Below are 13,984 nucleotides of genomic sequence, written 5' to 3' on the forward strand. Positions count from 1 at the left end.
CCCCTCTTTCCTTCACATCTCTTCTTCCTACGGCTGATTATGCAGACTGTGATATCTGGGGACATCACTACCAACTGTTCCACTTTGCCCCTCTGGGGCCGTGTTGTGCTGGTGCACACCAAAGGTGCCACATCTCAGGGAAAGCAGTGAGAACTTGCTTTCAGGCGGTGTCTGTCCTCAGCAAGTGCATTTTGCTATTGAATATACACATAGAGGTGAATATTTTTAATCAGAGGATCATGGAATGGTTTGTGTTGGAGGGGATCTTAAAGATCATCTTCTTTTGTCTTACAAAACAAAAAAAATGACAGATGATACTAAGGGGACTGCCTCACCAAAAGCCATCATTTGGTAGCTGTTGTTTCATTTGAGGTGTCATCATAATCACAATAAAACTGTCTTAAGCACTGGCTACTCGTTGTGTGGTGGTGAACCCCTCCTTTTGTAGGCCATGCTTCGATCTGAGAGATGCTGGTTAGGCCTTGGCCTTGATGAGCAGCCCCTGGCTCTGCTCCTCTGGAGTTTATCAGAAACACCAGCTGCTCCAGGCACTGCTGCTGTCCAAGGAGCTCCTGGTTTCTTTAGGAACAGCCTTGGAAATGATTTTTCTTGCCTGAATGGCACAACGTCCCTCTTCTCCCACTTCCAAAGGAGTTGTGCCAGTCTGAAGCGGGGCCAGGATGAAAGGTTGTTGTGACTAAAGCCCTTCTCTTGTGGCCCTACAAACAGCGGTGGAAAACGAGACCCTTGGAGCTCTGCTGGGCTGCAGCAGCTCCACCAGAACCTCCCTCGGAGTGGGACCTCCCTGAGCCGGGATCTCTCCCGTTTGCTGCTCTCGGGGGATCCCAAACAATGACGGATCCTGGGCCGATCCCGCCACTCTTCAAGGCCCAACTGTCACCCCTTGGGGAGATGCAAAAGGATCTGGAGTGAGCATTTCCCTGCCTCTGAGGGGAATTTCTGACAGGTTCCTTGCACTGACTCTTTGTATCTGTGTGCAGATGCTCTGGCAAATATGGGAGAAATGCTGCTCTCTTTGATGTTTAAGTACCTTAGATAGATAAGTAAGTTAGGCCTGTCAGTAACTTTAATATAAGTTATAAAGTTAAATGCTGTTAACTGTTATTCCTTTGCTAAATTGTTACATTTAAGGTATAATTTCAGTACTGTTGAGTGCTGTTAAGGTTTTAGTGAGTGCCCTCACTGTCCTTTTGTCACACGTACCTGAACACACATGCACACAAGACTAGTCAGTTAATTTCTGTTTTGATTAACTGGATTTTGTTTGCCTTAAACATCTTGTAAATAGTAGAGTGAACCTTGCCAATGAACCTTGTCGTGCTGTTGCTTAATAACAAATCTGATGCTTGTTGATCCCCTTGCCAGGGATATTTTAAGAAATCTCAAACATTAGCTCTGAACATGCATTTCCCATTTGATCCCTCTGTTCCTCACTGTTCATTGCGCAAGTACTTCTTGTTCAGTTTCTTTGGCTGTTGGGGTCATTGGAGAACTCCAAGGGTCTCCTTATACATTTCTCTACCTTTGTTTCTTAGGATAGACTGGACTTACACTTTCTGCAGACCTTTTCCTGAGAGGCTCCATTACGCAGTTCCCTGATGTTATTAAATGCTCCTTTCTTTAAAAAGACAAGAGAAAAATATATTTTCTTCCATTTTCTGCCACTTTCTCTTACTTTTAAATTCCTGAGTTAGATGTGAAACCAGCTCCAAGTATCAGGCTGAGTTTAGCGAAGTTTGTATTTTGAGAACCAATAGGATCATGCTGGGAATCTAAGAGAGAACTACATTTTCTGTGTGAGGGACAGCAGCCCCTTTTTTGCCAAGGCCTCTGAAGCTTGGGAAGGTGCTGAGTTGCTCAGGTCAATGGGCATGAAGGGCACTACAGGTGCCAGGGCAGCCCAGAAATGACATGTCCAGCACAGGGAAACTGAGGCCCACTCTTACAGAGAGGTTCTGTGGACAGAGGAGTTGATTTTGAAACCTGCTTTGGTATGAACAGACCAAGAGGAACTCAGATATTACAATTTCAATGCATTTCTTTTTTTTAGGTGAAGCAAGAGAACAGTTATCAGTGCTTGGGAAGGAGACTCCATCAGCATAACTTGCTCAATGAATGCTTCAGAAAATGAACATTTAATTGCTGGGCAGCTCTTTCTCGCAGTGGTCCATTTGACAAAGATGTGGCGTTAGTAAATAACCATTCCCTGAAATACTTGGATTCTTGTCTAGTAAGTTCAAGGGTTTCTGCTGAGTATCTCACAGCTGAGGGGTGCCAAGGGCCTGCTCTTGCTCAGAGCAGCCAGAGATGCAGAAAGCTCCGACAGCACCGGCACAGGCCCCTCCAGTTTCTGTAAGGAGGTCTCTGAGATGGGTGCTGGAGTGCAACAGTGCGTGCACAGGGCTGCCTGCTTGTTCTGCACAGGTAAGGATTCAGCTCACAAACAGGGAGTGCAGTGCATTTCCTTTTCCCCAGTTTCTGGCTGTTCTTTGAGACTACTTGCAGTGAAGAACCAGGATCAGCAGATGATGCCCCAGAGAAAAAGGGTAGGTGTGGATTCACGGGGGGCAAAGGGCTGCTGTCTCCTAAGGCAGATGCTGTGTGCTGAGGTACCTTGGGCTGGGGTTGAGTGACTGCTGTCACTGTCACAGCCCTCTGTGCCTCCAGGCAGGGGAGTGGCACTAATATTTGCTCCCTTATCTGCATGTCAGAGGATATCTGGTGCCATGCACTCAGAGATGACATCATGCACTGGGCTTCTTTTGGTTTCTTTATGAACTGATTGATCAGAAGTCCGACATGATTTTCTTTCAAAACAGCAGGTTAATTTTCCAGGAGGAATCCCAGGTTGTTTCAGATGGCAGGGAAGGGTGCAATGGGTGGTGGGTCAGCTCGGGGTGAGCTGGGCAGCTCAGCCCAGCCAGCAGCAGCCTATGAGATGTCTGCTCCCAGGGGCTGCTTTTAGTCCCTGTGAATGTGCAGTGATCCCGAGTGGCTGTGACTGGCACAGGTTTGTTTGGAACAGAAGCTCCCTGTGAAGCCCTTGTTAAAAAGACTGTGCTGAGAGCCAGGGGGGGAGAGAGCAGCTTGGTGAAAGGGTGGGCTGGGGGGAAGCATTGCTGCTCTCAGATCCATCTCCAGTCTATGGCAGCCCAGGACCGGGACTGCTGCTTGTGACTGGCTGGGGGACAGCTTGCCCAGGGTGGTAAAGAAAAAACAAAGGTTGTTCTGTGTGTCAAAGACAGTGGCCAAGTGGAAGCAAAGATCTTATGGCTCTGTGCAGAGATCTAGGATTGTAGGAAGAGGGGAAAGGAGAGGGTCAGGCACTCTCCAGGTCACCCTCCTGTTGTAACTTCGTGCTGCATTTGCTGAGAGTTAAAATCTACTTGGACAGTTTGATCTGCCTCCTTGCCACCCCAAAACACCCCACCCAAAACAGGGAGAAGAAAGCAGCAGATCTTACCTGTACCCTGTGCTGACAGGACCTGATCTTACAGAGCCTGGGAGCCCTTGCAGGGTCAGGCAGTGCCAGACTGCGGAGCAGATCTCAAATCCCGTCGGTTCACATGGCTGCTGGAGTACCTCGAGGGACAGGGTGACTGCCCAGGTACTTCTGAGCAGGTTGCTGGGAAGTTTTTGGGAGTGTGATTGGTTTTTTCCATGTTTTCTCACTGCAGTGTGCCACACAGCAGCATGGACTTGCCTGGTGTCCAACGTTCAGTGACATTGCTGACCTGCACCCTAAATTTAAAGTCCAAATGCATGTAATTAGGTACTAATTACATCTAATTACATCTTAAAGAAGGAAGGAGCCAGTATCCTGCTTTTTCTCCAGGATCCAAGTGACTTTCTCATCTCTTGCTCAGGGCTCTGGAAGAGGAGCTGAACGAGCTGGGGTGGGGAAAGGCTGTGCAGGCACTTGGAGAAGGGAATGGGAGAGGCCTGAAGGCTTCCTTGGACATAAACAACGTGTGAGGTACTCACTCTGTCTTCTTTAAGTGCTCCTGTCTTAGAGACAATCTGTTCTCTTAGAAATTGTTGCTCCTTCTACTTGTTAAGTAGACCTGTAGAATACAGTTGGCTTTCTGGGCTGCAAGTTTAATTTTCACTTTGAGAGAGTACATTGCTATGGTGGAAAAGGCTTTATTGTCTTGGTAAAGATTGGAATTATTTATTGTCTTGGCATTGCAATGAAGTTAAGGGAGAAGGAAAAGCCTGAGAGTTTCAGGTAGTGATGTTTCCTCAAATAGATCCTTTTAGCAACAGGATCAAAAGGCCTTGTTAGGGCTCTACAGATTTCCTGTCAAATCCTCTTTCCCCTGCCGGTGATCTCAGGTGGGCTGGTTTGTGAGTCGAATGTGATCTGGGGGGAAGCTGGGTGTGAGTGGCTGGTGTTTGCTGAAGGAACTCCAGCTCCTCCTGCTTGAGAATTAATCACGTTGTCATTGCCAAGATGCAGATCAAATCTGCTGCTTTGTGTGCAGGGCTTGTGTAAGAATTGAGCGTTTTCCTGAAGCAGTGGAGCACCTCTCATCCTGCTCCTTAAAAAGCCAAGACTTTTGCATCTGCACCCACCAATCTAAGCCCGTGGGAGCCCTGACAAACTGAACTGATTGTACCAAGCCCCTGCATTTCAGGGGAGGCCACAACCGGGGGACAACTGCATGACTTTGTCACTGTGAAGAGCAAATTTGAGCCTCCCCTTTCTCAGTTGCCTTCCAAGGGGAGGTAGGTGCTCCCCATAGACAACTTTCTACTGCAGCCCTGTGGGCTGGGGGTTGCTCAGAAGCAGGAAACCAGGGGTGGTTTAAGTGTGAAGAACCCCAGATGCACCTCCCAAAGCCATGGCTCTTCCCCCTCTATCACAATCACTGTGATACAAAGGCAAAAGCAAAGCTCTGCTGACTTTTTTCAGTAGACAGCTCATGTAGCTGGAAAACAGCAGCCCAACCTGGGGCTTACGACTCTCTCCTCAGGACTTTTACTCATCGGTCAGACTGAGGGAACAACTAAAAAGAGCTTTGGAGATGCTGTGGATGTCGTGTCTCCCAACTGCCTCCCTCTTTCTTCTGCTTCTCCCGTGCTTCCCTGCCCAGGACAGTACGTACAACATCGATGCTCTTATATTTCTTACATTTCAGTATTTTCTTTTCTTTTTTTCCAACCTTCTCTAAGCTATGTTTGTCTTAGACATGCAATGCTCTCTATTTAATTTTTCTTCCCTTGTTTATGATGTAGCTTCTTTTAGGTGTTTCCCATCTGATCTCTCTATTTCTCACTGTTCATTGCACAAGTACTCACTGTTCAGTTTCTTTGGATATTGGGGACAATGGAGAACTCCAAGGATCTCATTATATATTTATATATCTTTGTTTCTTAGAATAGATTGGGCTTACACCTTCTGCAGCCCTCTTGCTGAGATTCTGTATTATCCAGTTCCCTGATGTTATTTAAATGCTTCTTTTAAAAGACAAGAGAAAAATGTATTTTCTTCCATTTTCTGCCACTTTCTCTTACTTTTAAATTCCTGAGTTAGATGTGAAACCAGCTCCAAGTATCAGGCTGAGTTTAGCGAAGTTTGTGTTTTGAGAACCAATAGGATCATGCTGGGAATCTAAGAGAGAACTACATTTTCTGTGTGAGGGACAGCAGCCCCTTTTTTGCCAAGGCCTCTGAAGCTTGGGAAGGTGCTGAGTTGCTCAGGTCAATGGGCATGAAGGGCACTACAGGTGCCAGGGCAGCCCAGAAATGACATGTCCAGCACAGGGAAACTGAGGTCCAGTCTTACAGAGAGGTTCTGTGGACGGAGGTGTTGATTTTGGAACCTGCTTTGGTATGAACAGACCAAGAGGAACTCAGATATTACAATTTCAATTGCATTTCTTATTTTTAGGTGGAGGAAATGAACAGTCAGCAGATGTTATCAGTGCTTGGGAAGGAGACTCCATCAGCATAACTTGTCCAATGAATGATTCACAAAATCAAGTGGGAATGTACTTGAGAGCTATCAGACAGAATCTCAATGTGATATATATTCCCAAGGACGAATCTCCAAAAGTCAATCCTGCCTTTGCTAATCGCACCGAGTATTCAAAGGAAGGGGAGAATTTCAGGATAACCCTGCAGAGGTTACAGGAATCTGATCCCAAAATCTATGTATGCTCTGAGATGGTTAAAATCAATGACCGTCACAAAGACCTATATGGGAAGACAACCATAGTGGTGGTCAAAGGTATTGCAATTCCACCTTTTATGTCATGAATTAGTAAATGCAGATCTATATTTTAAATCAAAGATTGGAAGAAAACACAATGGGAGGGCGAGTCTGGCAGAACTTTTTCCATGTCTGCTCAGGTCATGTACAGATTTGAAGGAAAGTGTGGGTGTTTCTCCCTGAAACAATGAAGAAAACACATTAGATAGTATGGTACTAAAAAAACCCCAAACCACCCTAGAACATTAATTTGTGACTTTTTAATCACAGCTACAGATTTTCATATGAGTCATAGGTTGCTGCAGCAGTTTGGAAGCAGTGAGGTCCCACAGCTCTTTCTAAAACAACCTGTCAAACCTTTATAAACAACCAGCAGAGCAAAGAGGGGCTTTTTTTTTGGTAGTGGTTTTCGCAAGTCTCTTTTGTTTTTACTAATTCGTCTTAAATGACAAATTGGTAATAATTGGGAAGCTGGTGCTATGCAGGGTCTGCAAGCTGGGCATGAGTGGGTAAAGGGTTTTTTCTCTTGTTAGTGAGGAGGTGATGAATGGGCAGAAGCACTCCTTTTGGCAGATATTTCTGCTTGGGGGAACAATTTTTTTGTCTTTTTTTTTTTTTTCCCATTAGATGAGGGTTGAGCCCACACTATTCAGTGGGCAGTTTATTCCTCTTTGTACCCGTCCTTCCAATGAGACCTTCTAACCTGAAACATCTTTCCCAAAGCTTACAGGGCTTTCTTCCTTTCCTGTCCCCTAGATATGTGAAATCTAATTGATTGCTGATCAGCAATAGTAATTTAGATCCATGAAGGATTATCATCTCCTCCCTTAGGCTTCTCCTTCCGAACTTCTTGGCTGTGTTTTCTCAAATGAATCACATCTTCTTTATTGTGTATTGTCTCTCCAAATTATTTTACTAAATTGCTTTATATGTCTTTTTGACTCTGATCCTCTTCTCTGAAATGCTTACCATCTTCCCTTTACAAACTTGATAAATTCTGTCCTCACTCCCTTATCCACTTTAATGATAATGTTAAAAAGAACAAGTCCTGTCCTCAGAGGAGCTCAGTGGAATGTCTTTCCAGCTGGACAGTGAGTCATTAATAACCACTCCATTCTCATAGACCGTTTCATCATGGATGGGACACACACTGTATGATTTGATCCAGACCAGTAGCCCCCAGGTCCGTCTATGGCTTCATCTCACTTGAGAAAGCAAACAATGATGCATGGCTCAAGGACATGCTGATCAGGCTGTATTCCCTTAGAGGAGGTCAGTATAGGTCATTTTTTAGGTAGATGCAGACCCTTTGCAAACAGCTAAACCTGTTGGTCAGTCCTACTTTCAGATCCTGAGGCAGGAAGATATGCCAGGGTGTACTAAAATATATCGTTCTTCTTAAAGCATGTTTAAAAATTCATTTTATCTAAACTTCTATGGTCTGTTCTTTCTGTCTGTGACCTCTGCCCTTGCTCCCCAGTTAAAATGCACCATGTTAAGCATGTGATAGCCACTAATCTCTCTGGTTTTAGCTAAATCCAGCAGGGCTCTGGAGCAGTCACCACTTTATGCCAACCCTGAGCAAGGCCAGTCTGTCAGGATCACCTGTGTGTTGAAAAGCTCACCTGAAGCTGAGGGGTTCTACTTGCTCAGGACTCACGTGCAGCCTGCCATAGTTCTGCATGGGTCAAAGCTCAACAGATCAAGGGTTTCTCCTGCCTTTATGAGTCGCTTGGAGTATTCAAGGGTAGGAAATAGAACGGTGATAACTCTACACGACCTGCAGGAGGATGACAGTGATAACTATGTCTGTGCTGAGGAGGTGACAAATTCCCCTCTGCTCTCATCGAGTGGCACCATGGTGCTGGTTAAAGGTATGGCCCTTTTGCTTATTTAATCATAAATAACTATTGTGTTGTAGTGCAAAAAGTGGACAGAAAGCTTTCGGAACTTTAGTCAGGACAGGCAAACCTGGGTAAATTTGGAGAGTGGGCTCAAGCTCCTTTGTGCCCTGTTGAGCTTGGACACAGAAACACTCTGTGTTTCTACCTGCCTCGTACAACCAGAGGGGTATTCAGACCTTGCCATAATCCTGCATCTTAGAAAAAGAAAAAAAGGCCAAAATAAGATAACAAACACTTCACTGTGTGAAATCTGTCAGTTTTAGGATATGAATAAGTATTTTTAGCAACAATTCCTTGACCTTAACATGACATAAATGACTTTTAGAAACCATTCCCTCTAGCAAGTCTTGTGTTTAAAAATAGATCACATCAGGGACCACAAAACAAGTCCTCAGGCACTTGCTTCAAGCACTACAGACCACAGCAGAGGTGTTCTCATGTACCCTTGTCACACACTGAGCACTCTGTGAGCACGTGCTGCAAAGAGGGGGTTTGGGTTTTTTTGTGTTCCCAAGAGGGGAGTTGATTTTTATGTGCACCAAAGATGGGGTTTTACTTTTCTGTGCTCCAAAGAGGTTTTTTTATTTTCCTGCAGGATGGTGCTGTACCCATTTGCTAAGCTGAAGTCTGAACCAGCAACATAGTGCTTGATTTTGATGTTACTGGTGCAATTTAACCCTGTGCATTGGGCTTTGCTGATGCTTTTCTAAAATAAGGTTTACAAAGCCCCAGAGAGTTGCAAAGGATTTTCCTGCAGTCTGCAAAGGCAACTGTGGTCCCATTCTGTGCCACCACCCACAGCTGGGGCAACAACTCAGTAAAGTGAGGTGGGGGAAATGACAGCACAAAAAAGCAGGGGGGTGATTATTAATTAGTGTGTTATTCAGATATGGAATAATTGAGGTTTTAGAGAGTTGAAACCCTTTCCACCAGCATTATCCTGCTCAGTGTGCTTCATACCACAGCATCCTCCTGCTTATGTCTGTACCTCTCACCAACCTGGCTCTTGGATCCAAGTCAGAGCCCTTAGGGTTGCAGCGACACTGCAGGAAAACATTTTCTGCTCCCATTAGGAGTGTGTGGTCCACTTCTGCTCAGTGGTGGGGAAGCTACATCTTTGTAAAGTGCTGCAGATGCCACCTGCAGCCATCCCCAGCCTCTGGAAGAGCACAGGAAATGGCAGTGAGAGTATTAATGGGATGACAAACATGGCTCTGTAGCTGTTGATATCCAAAATTTTGATTAACCTGTAAAATTTTTTTTTTCAGAATAAAAATAAAATTCTGCCTCTTTGTATTTATAATAATACTGCTGTAATTTTACATGCAGAAGTGGAGCAGGCATGCAAGAAGAGCTCCTGGGGTTTGTATGCCCTTATTGCCGTGGTGGCACTGCTGTTCTGTGCCCTGGCGTGCTGCACCTTGTACCATGTGGATGTAAGTACACTGTCACCACAGCAAAACTGTGCCTGGTGGAGCAAACCGATGTTATTTTTAAATAGTGACTGAGTCAAGCAAATATCTGAAAAACCTAAGCAATTGTGGCTTCCTATTGCTCTCCTATTTTCCCTTGTTTAATATCTTCCAGCTGTAAACTGTTGGCAGCTAACATGGTATCTTGTATTTCTGTAACCCTTTGTCAATGAGGTATTGTTTATCTTTTGATAACAAACCTCACGTGAGCTGTGTGGTTGACACAGCCATGTGTTGTGTGTATCTCTTGGAACAAAGCCCCTTGCTGTTCTGTTTTGCTTGCTTTTTAGAATTTTTTTATGTGAATTGGGACTGGAGCTGTACATAGCAAGCTTGTAAGAGATGTAAGAGAACACTTGGAGGGGGACACAAGGGCAACAAAAACTCATAAAATAGCCTGATGTCTGAAAGTAGCACTAGGAGAAAAAAAAATTGCCCCGTTCTAGAAAAAAACCTTTCTTACGTTTTTTTTCCTTTACTGGGATTATTTCTATTCATATACTGCAGAAAGTGCCCAGAAATTGTCTCTGATAAATCCTTCTGTTCCATAAAGATTAATGAAAATGAAGTGTATGGTTCACAGGCTCCTGTCTCATCCCTCCACATGTGGATCCAGCACTGCTAAAAACCAGTAGTGCAACATAATTCTGTCAAAGCCCAGTGGGAACTGGTGTCTTGTGCTACCAGTCTAAGAATGAGCCTTATTTGTGTCAGAGCTAGGGTTCCATCCAACTCTTGAGGGAACTTTTAGTGAAATTGCATCAGACTCTGTCATGGGTTAGCAAGCATAGTCCCAGAAGTGATGTCCTTGCAAAGGGGTGCTTACGGCTTCATCTGGGACCTGACAGAACCTATCAGCTGGCCAGTTTGAATATGAACAATTCTTTAAGCCACTTAAAGTTGTGACCGCCTCTGTGATCCACACTTAAGAATAGGAAACTCCGAGGCAGAGCCTCTCTGTCTCGTTTCTGGCGCTGGGACAGGTGGCTGCAGACTCCGTGCGGGGGCCAGCGGGCCCGGCCCACGCCCCGCTCCGGCCAGGGCACGGCTGAAAAAATGGCCCGCGCCCTGCGGGGAGCCGATGGACCTGTTCCATCCGTGGAACTCCCCCTTATCCCTGCTGTGGGCAGCCGGAACAGCTCGGCTCCCCCTCTCCAGTGCAGCCAAGATTCAGCTGAAGCTGCACTGCTGTCCAGCAAAGATCATGTGAGCAACAGCGATAAGCTTCATTCCAGCTGCAAGGCCTGGGTGAGATTAACCCTTTTAGTGCTGTGAAGAGCTGAAAACCTGAGGGGAGAGAAAGAGGAGATGCTTAAAGCTGAAATTCTGTTGTGAAGCTATGATATATCAGAGCACCCATTGTAATTTCATGAAGGCATGGGGGGTAGAGCGTTCAACTTGTACTTGTGAGCAAAAGCACCTGCGCTGAGATAGGCAGATGCTGACTTAAAAGAAAGTTAAATAAATAAGCTGATAATTTCCACTTGGTCCTCTAAGACCTCACAGGGTCGTGAGAGGAATTTTAAAGTACATTTCCTCTTCCAATAGATGATGTAGATGGACTCCTGAGATGGAAAACAACTCCTCAGTTGAGGTCTTTCCAGGCTCTGTTTTGAATGGCTGTTTTCTTTGTTTTGCAGGTGAAGAAATATTTCCAGAAGAAAAAGCCCAATGTGGTATATGAAGACATGTCCTACAATTCCAGACGTAGCACACTGGTCAGAACCAACACCTACAGCAGAGGTGAATAAACTTCTGCCAGCTGGGACCGTATGTACATTGACCTTTCCCTTACAGGCAGCTCTGAGAGCTGCTTTCACCAGCTGATGTAGTAGCTGAACTGAAATTGCTATCACCTACCTTCTTCAGTGCAAAGAAAAACCTCATTTCCAAGGCTCTTTCTACTTTTTTTGATTTTTTTTTTTTTTGTGATGTACAGAAAATGTAGCGAAATGCAGGTACCCTGGACATGTGTGTGCAGTTCAGTGTGAAAAAGCAGCATTTTGGGGCTAAATGCAACAACATATGGGCTTGTTTCTTTGACCAATAACCCTTTCTGGGCAGGTGGGATGGATGGGAAGGTCTGGTTCTGAGCTTTGGTAAGTGCTCAGGAAGACCACACAGGTCTGTTCAATAGTTTGCAATGGATCCACACAGGCCTGGATTCCAGCTCTCTCATGGATCCTCGGGGTCTGCCCAAGAGCTCAGGCAGCTAAAACTACTCAAGAGTTACAGCAGGGAAATCTGTTTTGAAGAAACTTCAGAAACGTGGCAGGGTGCATCATGAGTGTAGTGCTGGATCCGTGTGGGCTCACTTGCTCCGAGGTCATGACAGTCCCACAAAAACACAATCAAGTCTAGATTTTAATTTGCTGCCTCTGTCAGAGCTACTGGCATGACTGATGACTAAAATTGAGTCCTGGTGGCTTCTTGGGACAGCAAAAATGTTTGTGATGTGCTGTCTCAGCAGGATGTGTTTCTCCAGGTCAGTGACTCCACACTGTACAACACAAGATGAAATCATCTGGGGTAAAGCCAATGCCTGCATTCCAACCTGGGCACGGGTGGGGCTGATCTAAAACCCCTTCTTACCAAAGGGATTTATCAAAACTCACATCAGGCAAGAAGAGGCTAAATTTGGTTTAGTAACAGTTTATAGAACAGGTGGCTGTGGGAGCTGGGCTGAGGAAGGGCTCGGCCTCCTCCAGGGGTGTTTTGGTTTTGTAGTGTTGGGGCCACTGTGGAAAGTCAATAATGTTCCACAAAGGAATGCTGGATTGCCTTGATACAGGGCAGGATTGATGGGGGTGACTTGTGGTTGCTGACGACAGTTTCTCTCTATTGATGTAATTGTTTATTTTTTTGAGGGATTAGGGTCAGTTTATCTTTGATGAGTGCATAGCTGGAGCAGAGCCAGGCACAGAGGAAAATTCTCTGACAATGCTCTGACAAGATCCCAGCTTGCCAGGACACTCCTGCCCCTCAGGATAGCCCATTTCCCTCCGAATATCACTCATGAAATGCTGTGCACCAGACCTGAGGGAGAAATCCCCTCACTGGGGGGTGGCTGGTGCAGGTTCACCCTGTGAGCAAAGAGGTGCTGTCCTCACACGGCCAGACCTGAATAAATTGTGTTTGTGATGGGGCTTTGTACAGTTCCTTGATATTTTCATACATATATTAAAACCTGTTTCATATATCTTGCAAATAAATGGATGTTTCTTTTAATGGTTTGTTGTGTTTGGCTTTTTTCTGAATAGTGATTCAAAGCTTTTTGCAAAATGCTGTATAAACTGCTCCTAACAGCATCCCAGTAGACAACATAATAGCTGTTTTCCACTTTAATTATATAATCTGCAAGTGAGGTTTTTCTTTTTAAAACCAATCAGAAAATAGAAAAGAACACTTCAGACCTTGAGTATTCCATGTCTCATTGCCCAGACTTTTCTTGAACTCTGCTAGGCTTGGTGCTGGGACCAGTTCTGACTTTGTCCCTGGGAAAGCCCAGCTCAGGGGTGGGTGAAGAGCTAGGGAAGAACCAATAAATTAGGTACCTATCTAGAAACTGAGGTGCCCATAATCAATCACCTTTCATCACATTTTCATTTTTGGAACAAGGTGCAGGTTTAGTCAAAAAGCGGCAAAACCCCTGAGAGCTGGCACTGGGAGGTTCACAATGAGCAAAGCGGCATTTGAGATCAGCTTTCTGAAACAACACTGCTGTGCAAACACGACCACAATGGTGGAAAAAAGAAAAAAAGCCGTGAAAAGAAACAATAGTGGAGGTGGTTTTTTTGGCTTGGTATAAATAAATTAAAAAACCCAAAAAAGAAGTAGCACCTTGCTGAAGAAAATGACAGACACTGAGCCATTTCATGGGCTGGACCTGTGTGGAGGGGTAGAGAATCAGCACCACAATTAACCCAAGCAGTGGTGAATGAACTGCTGGGGAAATTATCTCCGGAGTCAGGGAAGAATTGGTTATTGGCTGCCCAAGAGGGCTGGAGCACTCTGAAGAAGCAAAGTTGTCTCAGAGCTTCCCTGGAAAGCAGAAAAACGGAAATTTTCACTCCCAGAGCTGCAGACAGAATTGCTCTGGGCCAATTCTGCTGCCTTTGCTGTTTTTCTATCTCCTGTCTCAGCCTCTGGGGAGGGAAATGATTTTCAAGGAGAGGTGGGAAGTGCAGTCCAGAGGCTGGGATGGGACCCGCAGCAGTGAGAAAGGTGCCGGGTATTGGTGATGTCCCCAGCCCCAACCATGGGATAAATGACAGGAATTTCAGCTGGGAGCAAAGCACCCTCAGGTGGGGAGCAGGGCTGCAGCTCCAGTGTCAGAGTTTGTGGAACAGGGGTGGAGCGAGCCAAGGCAGCTG

At 45.4% G+C, this 13,984-nt stretch overlaps 1 protein-coding gene across 5 annotated transcripts in view; it reads left to right on the forward strand.

Annotated features, from left to right (window-relative positions):
* The window catches only part of LOC108448877 (T-cell antigen CD7-like), a 25,661-nt gene extending 12,822 nt beyond the window's left edge, over window positions 1–12,839 (forward strand). The window contains exons 8-15 of one of the 5 annotated variants that reach the window (XM_017743245.1): window positions 2,072–2,445; window positions 3,461–3,793; window positions 3,888–3,997; window positions 4,998–5,121; window positions 5,915–6,253; window positions 7,768–8,109; window positions 9,469–9,575; window positions 11,252–11,548. In XM_017743245.1, the coding sequence (XP_017598734.1) occupies window positions 5,049–5,121; window positions 5,915–6,253; window positions 7,768–8,109; window positions 9,469–9,575; window positions 11,252–11,362 (972 nt within the window). In that variant the 5' untranslated portion in view covers window positions 2,072–2,445; window positions 3,461–3,793; window positions 3,888–3,997; window positions 4,998–5,048 and the 3' untranslated portion in view covers window positions 11,363–11,548. Of the gene's footprint in view, window positions 1–2,071; window positions 3,794–3,887; window positions 3,998–4,997; window positions 5,122–5,914; window positions 6,254–7,767; window positions 8,110–9,468; window positions 9,576–11,251 lie in introns of all 5 variants that reach the window. The other 4 variants (XM_017743242.1, XM_017743244.1, XM_017743243.1 and 1 more) reach the window with 4 other exon arrangements.
* The last annotated feature ends 1,145 nt before the right edge of the window (window positions 12,840–13,984 follow it).

Source organism: Corvus brachyrhynchos, unplaced genomic scaffold, assembly GCF_000691975.1.
Source record: "Corvus brachyrhynchos isolate BGI_N302 unplaced genomic scaffold, ASM69197v1 scaffold148, whole genome shotgun sequence".
Taxonomy (NCBI): domain Eukaryota; kingdom Metazoa; phylum Chordata; class Aves; order Passeriformes; family Corvidae; genus Corvus; species Corvus brachyrhynchos.